Source organism: Podarcis tiliguerta (genome assembly GCF_965153285.1).
Source record: "Podarcis tiliguerta genome assembly, chromosome: 4".
Classification (NCBI taxonomy): Eukaryota; Metazoa; Chordata; class Lepidosauria; order Squamata; family Lacertidae; genus Podarcis; species Podarcis tiliguerta.
In genome coordinates, this window is record NC_139537.1 from 69,783,269 (window position 1) to 69,794,655 (window position 11,387).

General features: G+C 44.2%; 1 protein-coding gene across 4 annotated transcripts in view; it reads left to right on the forward strand.

The window, feature by feature from the left end:
• Positions 1-10,372, forward strand: part of SLC9A7 (solute carrier family 9 member A7) — a 50,517-nt gene extending 40,145 nt beyond the window's left edge. For all 4 annotated transcript variants that reach the window (XM_083437814.1, XM_083437813.1, XM_083437815.1 and 1 more), the window contains 4 exons: positions 2,709-2,772; positions 3,713-3,795; positions 5,124-5,229; positions 8,527-10,372. In XM_083437814.1, the coding sequence (XP_083293940.1) occupies positions 2,709-2,772; positions 3,713-3,795; positions 5,124-5,229; positions 8,527-8,769 (496 nt within the window). In that variant the 3' untranslated portion in view covers positions 8,770-10,372. The remainder of the gene's footprint in view (positions 1-2,708; positions 2,773-3,712; positions 3,796-5,123; positions 5,230-8,526) is intronic.
• The last annotated feature ends 1,015 nt before the right edge of the window (positions 10,373-11,387 follow it).

Sequence of the window (11,387 nt, forward strand, 5' to 3'; positions counted from 1 at the left end):
TTATTATTATTATTATTATTATTACTACTACTACTACAATATAAAAACACAACAATACATAACATGGTACCAAACAAAAACAATACCCCCCTACAGTTTAAAAGGCCATAGGTTGTTTAATTAGCCAAGGCCAGGGAGAAGAGGAATGTTTTTGCATGGTGCCTAAAGATATGTAACAAAGGTGCCAGATGAGCCTCCCTGGGGAGAGCATTCCACAAATGGGGAGCCACCACAGACAAGGCCTGTTTTCATGTTGCCACCCTCTGGACCTCTCTTGGAGGAGGCACGTGAAGAAGGGCCTCAGATGATGACTGCAGGGTCTGGGTCACTTCATATGAGGAGAGGCAGCCCTTGAAGGTATTGCAGCCCTGAGTCATTACGCACTGAGGAGTCGGTGCATAAGATTGTACTGTAAAGGTTTTTGGAAGATCTAGTTAGGGTGGTATTTAGCTGGTATTTGATGCAATACCCAGTTCCATTTTCAAAGGACAAACATGGGGAGGGAATTGTTATTTAAATTTGCATTTAATTAAGGACTTCCAGGCACCTAAAAGTAAAAGGGTTGGTTGCAGCGTTCTCCTTCCATGAATGGAGGATCTCCTTCTTTTTGTGGAAGGTGGAGGTTCCTGCTGTAAGAACAACAAGATAAAGTGATTTTTACAAATCCCTGCTTTTCCTCTGCTGTTCTGAAGATTTCCTCAACCTTCCGAAGCAGATTTCTGTGAGTGGAAGGTCATCCGAAAAGGGGTTAGATAGGTTTTGCTTGGGAAGCAGTTCTAGAGTTTAGAAGCTGCCACACCAAGAAGCACCTTGATTTGGCATCCACCAAGTTTGCGTCAAGCTTTGGTGGGACAGGAAAAGGAGTTTCTCTCAAACACCTGAAAACCTGGACAGGCTGATGTGGGGAGATGACCATATTTATAACCAAGTAGACTATTCCCAAGTCTTGAAGGGCTTTGTAGTTCCTTATCAGTACTTTGAGTTATCCCCAGAAACAGACTGGTAGCCGGCGAAGCTGTTGTAACAAGGTAGTTGTGTGCTTCCAAGAAATAGCAGTTGCGTAATGGAAAGGGATGTGAAAGTAAGTTGAGAAGATACTTTTTCAGGCAACGAAAGAATTGTGGGAAATAGGGGGGAAATTGGAGATGTGACCATGTGCAAAAGTGAGGGCTTCTTCCCCCTTTTCTTTTTGGAAATACAAACTGTTGTTTGAAGGGATTTTACTCTATTGGGTACGCTAAGAAAAGCATCAACACGAGGAGCTTGCCATAGTGATTTTAGCAAGTGTGTACCCTTGCCTCTTTCCCTCAAATGCAGTATGGGAGCATCCAGTTCTCTATGGACCAGTACTGACAGGACTAAAGAAAACGAAAATGAAGACTACCATCTTCAGTTGGGACTTGCAGGGGGTGAAGATGTTCTTGCTTGACTCACTGGCAATTGCCCAGCGAAGCTCAAGAACTGCTGTGCCAAAGGCTTAACCTCTTTGTATTCTATATATTAAAAAACTGCTCTCTTTTGGTCTTGCCACTTGAGAACCTTCAACTGGAGAAATCAAGAACTGTAACTGTTCCTATTCTGTCTTTCTGGGACATGTGGTTGATTGAACATTATCCAGCAGGGGAACTGACACCATAATTGCCCTATACTTGGATTTGCTGTGTTCCGCTTGGTCACTGATGGCTTTGTCTTTCCATGCTTTAAAAATGTGTGCTGTTTTGAAAAACAACTTCCTCGTGGTCTGCTCTCTTGTAACCTTCTGCGAACTGATCTCTTCTTGGGTTTCTAAGCAACGGGATCTTAACTCTCTGCTTCTGCCCTGCGGCTCCTTTCACCCAAAGTATCTGAACCTTCAAAACTGTCGCAAACCAGCTGTTTTGGGGCTACAATTCCCATCATCCCTGACCACTTGCCCTGCTAGCTAGGGATGATGGGAGTTGTAGTCCAAAAACAGCTGGAGACCCAAGTTTGAGAAACCCTGATTTTATAACGATGTCCCATAGTCTCACTGGCCAAAAAAAAGAAGAAGGCATATGAAGCTTAAGTACATCTTGCTGAAACTAAGCAGATCTGGGTCTGGTCAGTACCTGGATGGGTGACTACCTGGGAGATAGATATAGATAGATAGATAGGAGATAGATAGATAGATAGATATAGATAGATGATAGATAGATAGATAGATAGATAGATAGATAGATAGATAGATAGATGATAGATAGATAGATAGATAGATGATAGATAGATAGATATAGATATGGTTTTATGTCAGAAGAAACATGTGATATAAATATAAGAAAATAAATATGTCGTGAACCCATCATAACATAACAGAGGAATTGTAATCTACCTATTACATCATATAAGGAAAACAAGCTGATGTGATGCTCCAAGCTACTGGACATGACAATCAGCATTCTCCCTCTCCAAAATACTGCAGCTTTATAAAGTGATTCCTTGCCCAGAGTTTTGAAGTCTGGCAGCAGTGTTCAACTTGCAGTAGTTGGTGTGATGGGGCTTATCCTGACAGTGGCTGCACAGAATCCTGTAGATTACAATAATCTTTCTGAAACTTCTTGCACTGCAAACAAAGTGTTCAGCCACCATTTTACAACGGCGCCAAGCCCAGTTTAAAGGGCATTTCAAGTTCACTTAAGCACATAGTATTCTGCATCCTCCCCTTGATGTTGTTTTGTTTTGTTCTTTGGCAGAGTTGGAGTTGATCCAGATCAAGACCCGCCACCCACCAACGACAGCTTTCAAGTCCTTCAAGGAGTGAGTAGCTACCTTTCTCCATAGGTTAATGAGATGCTGGAATCGTACTTTGACAAATCATGAGTGCTAATTGCATGCAAGAGGCCAAAGTCCATAAGGTCTCTTATTACTTTCTTTTATCACATGAAAATCAGAGCAAAAGTTGCAATTACTGGAAACCTGAGCTCATTCAAACCAGTTCTTCTTAGTTACTAAAGGGGCATAGCAAATGCCTATATAGAAGAGACTCAAAAGTAGCAAAAAGGATGCGGAGTCTTTGGGGTTTTTCTACTGCTAGGATTTGGGACAACCCTGGGGGGTATTTAAGAAAACGAAACAATGCTCAGGTCAATTAGGGGCAAGCCTAGACCAAATAGGGAGGTATGGCATTCAGATTTAGGCAAATCGTGCTAAAGGATTCCTCTCTGTAACAATTCTGGTGCTTTTGTCCTTTCTAGCATTCTATTCATCATCACAATAAACAGAGTTCTATTGCATTCAAAATATGCTCAGTAATCTTTTTGCTAATTTCCCCCCTTGATAGTTAAAATGCAATGCAATTTCCTCCTGGAGCACCATGATTCCAGGCCCAAGGTAGATAACACATATCGCACCTCTAGGTACATATGTTACAATGCAGGTTGGCATATGACATGTGATCGGGGACATGTGTAGGCTTGGAAACATAGCATGAAGGAGAGCATAAGGGACAGAGCTAATGTCCAGTACAGAAACATCCTATATCTGTTCCTCCTTTGCGTAGGTCCATATGGCCATGGTCACCATCTCTTCCATTCTCCATGCCAAGCAAAAGTGAAGACTACCATCTTCACTTGGGGGCGAAGCTGTTCTTGCTTGACTCACTGGCAATTGCTCAGCGAAGCTCAAGAACTGCTGTGCCAAAGGGTTCACCTCTTTGTATTTCTATATATAAAACTGGTCTTCTTCTTCTTCTTGACAGGAGGGTCCAGATGCCGAAAGAAGGAACCGGACAAAAAAGGAAAGTGTTTGGATCTTCAGGCTGTGGTACAGCTTTGACCACAAGTATCCTTTTCGAGGTGTTAGAAACCGCTTCGAACAAAAGGTAGCCACTGGCTCTTTATAGCTGGTCTCTAGGATGAGAGTGGACAGCTAGGATGAGAGCGCTCCAGCAAGAGCAATGGGCAAATAGCTCAGTTGGTTAGAGGGTGGCGCTGAGTTGGGACTAGATGACCCACAGGATCCCTTCCAACGCAATGGTTCCATGAAACGAAGGCACCACTTAACTCACAAATGGCCTAATCAGCAGCAGTTCCCAGCAATAGGAAACTCCAAGAAATGGAGGGAGGGTGTAAGTTGCCAGAGCCCAGCATCAAGAAAAAGATTACTTCCCAGAAGGCCAGTCAGCCAGGAAGAATTTGGGTAACCAGAAGAGCCAGGTGGCTTTCCCGATCCCAACCTTTTTACCCTTTACCTCTCTCCCTAACCTTCCCCAGTCACACGATCATCTTCACATGTGGAACGAAATCTGGAAAGAGCCTTCCTCTGATGGCTTCATGAAGCCAGTGTCGCAACGCAGAGTATGACACATCGTCTCGTTCTTCAGGGCATATGAAGGGTGAGGTTGATGCTAGCCAATGCCAGGAACAGACTAGCGTTGCACAACCCGGCACCCTGATCTGTGTGTTGCAACAGTGGCGAGGAAAAGCTGTGGCCCAGGTGCCATGTCCAGCTTTTTCTACATGAACACGCCGGCAGACTCTAAGCCCCCTGATCAGGCAGCTTTGAAATAATGGCATGCGACACGGGGACAAATAGAAGAAATAGCTTCACCCCGGTATGGCTCCCCTTTATCGCATACACAGCCCAACAAGACAACGACAAGAATCCACCAACAGCATACGAATCAATATAGCTAACCTAATTCAAAAACACACACCCACCCCACTCACACACAAAAACAAAGTTCACCACAGCCAATCACAAACAAGCAACCACACCCTAGGCCAACCCCAATGTCTCTTACCACCAAAGGAACACAAGCGAATAGCAGAGAACCCACACAAACAACGCTGACACAAAACCCCACACATACATTAAGCAAATTAGAAACATCGCCTCCCGACCCCAGCCCAACTCGCCTTTCCCCCCTCCACCTCTCCCCCCTTTTCTTCCTAACGTCTCAACAAATGAAACTGACCTATGGAAAATGTAACTTGAAAAAAGAGACATTGCGCTACCTTTGTAAACCGAGAAAACTTTAACTAAAAAAAAACTTGTTTACAAAAGCAATTTAAAAAAATGAATATGGCCGTGATGAATCGGGGTAGAAGTATTTTTTTAAAATCGTTTTTACTTAAGCGTGTTTCTTTTCCTTAACAACGCATTAAAAGTTACCTCAAGCCCATTCTCACACACAGTGGCCCTCCGCTCGTTACGACTCTTCCAAGTTGGTGCGGCTTGATAGCGCGTTGCTTAACGACTCCCCAGGTTTATGAGGTCAGTGTGTTTTCCCTGTTCAGTTAACAAAAGTGTTTTCTTTAGCTAGAGTAAAAAAAAACTTGGGTGCACACTGCAGTGCTCCTCTATTTTTGAAATGCAGTAGAAGCAACATGTATTCTGATACATTCCGATAAATGCTATATGAGATGTTGCTGTTGGTATATTTGTGACCGTAGGAACACCTGGGTGCAGTAGGTTTTTAGAGGATATCAGAACATGGATTTCCATTCTTTTGGGTGGATATGGAAATCATTCAGAATGCTGGCGTCATAAGACTGGCTGGATGAAGAGGAGTGGTGGGAGACACCCACAAGGGATGAAGGCTCAGACCAGGGGACTGGTGGTGGGACAAGTGGTCAGAGGGAGAAGGAGCAGACAGGAAGGTGGGGAGGTATCGGGAACAGGAGAGGCGACAGGGTTTAGTGAGCGGGGAGAGGCTGGAGAGGAGGGGGGGTCAAGAGGCTGTGGAAGAAAACGGGGAGTCTCCCCCTCCTGTTGCAACCAGCTCCCCACTCCCCAGTCTCCCAGAACACTGAGAGGAATGATGAGGGCAGAGGAACAAGAGGAAAAAGGCAAAGCCTTAGTCTCCTGAGGTAGCGTTAGAAAGCCTTTGATCCTTACAACTGCTTCATTGGGGCAAGTTCTCCTGGAAAGAGTTTCTGAGACGTTCCCTTGAATAAAGAGTCAACTGCACAGGCCTCAGTTGCTTTATTGTTTTATTGCTGACCTGCACCTGACTCCAGCCCTGACAGTTGGGTCCTCTGTGGCACCTCCTTATTAAGAGTGGACCATTTTCAGCAGATGCTCTGTGCAATTTGCACAGTGACACGAGAGAAACTTTGGAATAAGCGACTCTGTTAACTTTTTAGGAGTTCCACATCATCCCTGTGTTGGAGGTCTTGCTGTTTTTAAGGTCCTCAGTTGGATTTGAGAGACAATCGGTGTAAATATTTGCGATCGGGATTCAGCCATGTAGCATACCCGTGGCTATGTGTTTAGCTTTTAAAAAGCGACTTAATTGGTGAGCTGTTCCGGGCGAGGTTCAAAGTTTGCTGAGAACTCAAGAGTTGGGGAAGGAGACTCCACTTGCTCTGTGAAGGGCAGGCGAGGCAGATTCTTCCCCTCCCACCCGTCCTCTGGTATGTTTCAGGTGGGTGGGAGGCAGCCTCTCTCACTTGCCGGGATTTGAAGGCACTTGAAAGCGCTGAGAATCTTTCTTGCTGCCTTGGAAAGCGTTCAAAGCATGGCAAATTCCCCTTTGTAACTGTGCTTTTGAAAGCTTTCCCAAGCAGCAAGGTGGATTCTGATCACCTGCAGATCTGAATGCAAAGCGAGAGGCTTGGGGGAGTGGAGAAGATAGCAGTCAATAATGTCTGGCTACCAAGGCCAGCCAAAATCTGTGGTCTCGTGCTGAGGTTTGTTTGTGTACATGCACAAAACTAACAGGAAGCTGGGGAAACTCTGCAAGAGCTTTAAATTGCACAGGTAGTATTTAGCTTGGACTGCGTTCCACAGACTGGGAACTGAGTTGCATGAGTCGATTTCATTAGTCCCGAAAATGGCACAGGTTTCAATCCTTCGTTAACTGCGGGGTTCCTGTAATATTGACTTGCACTGCAGCCCCTGCTTTTCTTCTTTAATGAGGAAGATTAAGTACTTGAAAAATTACATTGAAGGGTCAGTTCTGCTAAAACACTTCTCTTTCACTGAGGGCTTACCCTGAGGAGTTAACATATGAAAATATAAAGGAAAATGTCCATGCGGCTACTGTAGCATACCCAGTTTCAGGAATGCCTCCATCCTGGGGGTGGGTATATTTAAATATATATTTAACAGGATGAGTAAAAGTTGAACCCAAACACATTCTTGCAGATAGCATATCTTAAACTCACTCGAGAAGTAAGGAATCGAGAGGCCGTTTTAGGGTTATTTTTGGAAGATTTTCAAGTCCCCGGGGATCCATGTTTTGGCCTCTTTCAAAAGAATGTTTCAGATTACTTGAGCTCCATCTGAAGTATTCGCTTGTCCCTTCCGCCTCAAGACAGCATAATCCTGAGCAACGCTGTCAGTTATGGTGTATTGGTGATAGCTGGGGGTGTGTTTTTTGTAAGTGGTATTTGTGTCCCCCTTGGCTGCAGTTTTATAGCTTGCTCTAGGATAAACCAAACTTAGCAAAGGAAATGTTTGGTGAAGAACATGGGTTGAGGTAAAGTCCTGTTTATTGCAAAGTACTCCTGGCGGGGAGGAACCATGTGTTCATAGAGTTTTGGAGTTGCAAAGGGACCCGGAGGATCATCTAGTCTAGCCCAGGAAAATGCAACTGCCCCTTCAGCAGAAGGACTAGGACTTCTCTTTGTGCAGTGGCACTCCCCCCCCCCTCGCCCCCCCCCAAAAAATTGGCTCTGGGGGGGCAGTCAGAAGAACCCCCGGCAACAGCATTCAGGGGGAGGAATGTTTTATCTGGCAAGCCAAAATGTGTGAAAGTCTCCCCAAATCTCTCTTCGGAAAAGGAAATAATTGTTCAGGAAACAACTTATCTCCTAACTTGACTCCTTTTTTTACCTGGAACTGCATTGGCGCCGCTAGTCTGCAAGCTACCTTTGCAAATGGTTCCCCCTTCCCTTTGCTCCATACGCCATTAGATCCCTTTCATCTCACTGTCAGAATCTCCAGCGTGGGCACTAGAAACAATTTCATTTAAACTCGATAACGTGGAAAAGCCCTGAGGTGTGGAAGGAGGCTGGAGCTGCCGACATGTTTGTCACTGTTGACAAAGAGCTCTGTCTTCAGCTGCTTTTAAACTGGGCTTTGCTAGCTATTAAGAGCATGGTGCTGATAACGCCAAGGCTGCAGGTTTGATCCCTGTATGGGATAGCTACGTATTCCTGCATTGCAGGGGGTTGAACTAGATGATCTTTAGGGTCCCTTCCAACTCTACAATTCAGCAAAGCTGGATGTACTCTGCATTATCAGATTGTTGATAAGTTGTCAGACTCTGCATACCAGTGGCAGGCATGAGAGTAAAGGATAAATGGGCAGGCTATAGCTTTCTAGCTGACACATGTGACCCCTCTCCCCCCAATATCTTTGCATTAAAACTGCTGCTTTCTAGAGCTATTGAATGTGAAGATACTTCTAAAAGAATACAGCTGATTGCTTATAACTGGTGTGTTAGTTGTGCTCAGGATTTCAGTCACAATCTTGTTTGTCTTAAATCCGCAGCATTTTTGGTTTTGCTTTTTAGTAACTTGCACCGACTTACACTGGGAAATCTGTGTGGTTTTTCTTCTGCAGAACCAAGAGCAGCTTAGAGACGAAGACTCTGACTTTATCCTTAATGATAGCGACCTGACGCTGACGTACGGGGACACGACAATAACTGCTAATGGGTCCTCAGGCTCACATGCTGCTGTTACCAGCCTTGATGGCAGGAAGACAAAAAGCAGCTCAGAGGAGGCCCTGGAACGTGATCTGGGAACAGAAGCGCCTGAGGTGATGAGCAGAGGCACCCGGCTAGTGTTTCCCCTGGATGCATGATGACTGGCTTGGTAAAAATGCAGCAATAGACCCCCAACACCCAAAGATCAAAGATGCCTGCAGGCCTCGCAGCTGGCAGAGAGGCTTATCAAACTGAATTCATGCCTGTTGTCCAAGTGGTTTTATTAAGGTCTGAAGATGCCCTTGCCCCCCCAACCCCACCTCTTCTCTTTAATTTCTTTCAAGATGCCGGCAAATGTCTAGAAGATACCTGACCAGTGAAAAAGTGGTCAGGTTATTGTTAAAAAGAATACTTGAAATGAAAAGTAGCACGTTTTAAGAGCCTTGTTCTACTGAGCCACACCTCGTGAGAAGAGGCATTAATGGTAATGGTGGTTTAAACTAATTGAGAAACCACTAAAAGCTTTTCAGCCTGGAAAGCGCAGGAGATGTTGAGGTCGGTCATCACTGAGAGAGGGTGCAATGTTTGACTTATACTTGAAGAAATGTAGGTGCAAAGGTGTACGTTTTATGTTGTGACCACATCCACAAATGTTGTTTTATTTCCTGAGACTTGTTGAAAAACAAAGCTCCGTGACATTTCAAGGGATATTTAAAAAGAAAGAAAGAAATTATAATCGTCCTTGCAAGTAAAGTTTGCTATTAAATTATTCTGTGTCTAAAAGGGGAAAGAAGCAGTCTGTGCGTTTCTCTTAATCTCTTATTGAGAATTTCTGTTAAGAGTCCTCTGGCTGTATTACAAGCAAAAAGTCCGATCTGTTCGCCACCTAATTTTTAAAATTTAACTCTTAGTTCTATAAACTCTTAGACTTTACTTGGAGGAAAGCATCAGTCAACCAGTGGTGACATTCCTCTAACTATGAAGACAGTGTTGAATGAATGCAATGCAGCTTAAGAAGTATTGATGGAATCTGTTTTGGGTTCCTGTCCTCCAGGGCCCATCAACCCCAAACATTATGGCCAGTGGTCAGGGGCGATAGGTGTTGCAAGCTCACAGATGCTCCATCCTTGCTGTATGGTGTCTGGATTTAAGCTACGATTCTCTTAACCAAGGAGGATGAATGAGCCTGCCATAAGTGAAAGCTCGTCATGTGATGCTTGCATCAGAACAAAAAGTGTTTCTCTTTCTCTGTTAGGAAGTCCATTCGTTCATGTGCGTGTGTGTGTGTGTTAGTGGCATAGTGCACTATGAACCTGATCTATTAAAAACAGTGCAGTGCCTTTTCTGTAAAAAAAGAAAAGAAATCATGTTGTAACCTGAAAAGGGAAGACTTTGCTTAAGGCACAGAGATGCTCGTTTGCAAATAGAACACAGGCAGTCCTAATTGTGAATGAGTGGCACCCATGACACAATTAGGTGGTTCCTTGCTGCTTCCCTCAAAAGAAGCTTTGCTGATAAAAACAGGTTTTAAAAAAATAATAATGTAATGTTTCGACTCTTAATGGGTAGGCTGTTTTGTTTTTTAACTGACTACCCTGGTAATTGAAACATAAGAAAAATGCTTAGGAAAATTTAAAAAAATGTTTGTTCTTTTCTTCTTACCATGAGGACAATTTTTTACTTGCTGTTTTCTTTTAGTCTGCTTGTGAAGCAGAAATGAAATTTGAACCCAGTCTATGTAATAAAAAGTCTGTAACTCTTCTGCTTCTCTGTTGTGATTATGCACACTCATTTCCAGATAAGAAGGTTGATCGTCATGGTGTTTTTAAAGAAAGCTATTCCGTTTCTATCAATGGCACTACCTGTACATACAAGCAATCTGGACTACAGTACATTCAGGCTTTTATTTACACCCTGTGAACTAGTGTGGCCTGGCGGGATGCATGTTTACTCAAGACAAGTTTTGCTGACTTCAATGGGGCTCAGATCCATAAAAAACACCTTTAAAACCAGATCTCATTTATCCCTTCTGTGATGGTATGTGTCTCTCATCCTTAGAAGCATGTGGTCCTTCCCAAACATCCTTGAAAAAATAATCCAATAGTAACACAGTGCTTTTCTCAAAGCAAGTCCATGAGCCACAAGCAGAAGCAACAGATGTTCCTACAGAACAAGGGGGAAAGGGTTGGGGGGTTTTAATAGCGTTATTGCGTAAATAGCAGTAAAGGTAAAGGGACCCCTGACCATTAGATCCATTCATGGCCAACTCTGGGGTTGCGGTGCTCATCTCGCTTTATTGGCCAAGGGAGCGGGCGTACAGCTTCTGGGTCATGTGGCCGGCATGACTAAGCCGCTTCTGGCGAACCAGAGCAGCGCACAGAAATGCCGTTTACCTTCCCGCAGCAGCGGTACCTATTTATCTACTTGCACTTTGACGTGCTTTCGAACTGCTAGGTTGGCAGGAGCAGGGACCAAGCAACGGAAGCTCACCCCGTTGTGGGGATTCGAACCGCCAACTTTCTGATCGGCAGGTCCTAGGCTCTGTGGTTTAACCCACAGTGCCACCCACGTTCTTTGCACTTAAAACTAGCCTTTCCTTAGTTTTCGTATCTCAAGTTACTTAACGCTGCAATCCTAAATGCAATTAGCTGGTAGCAAGTCTCATTGGTTACGTCTGAGTAGACATGCCTAGGATTTCACTGTAAGTTTCAGTAAGAGAAAGTTGCCCACGTAATGCATTTAAGTGCAATTACTCTTTTAAGAGCTGATATTTGAG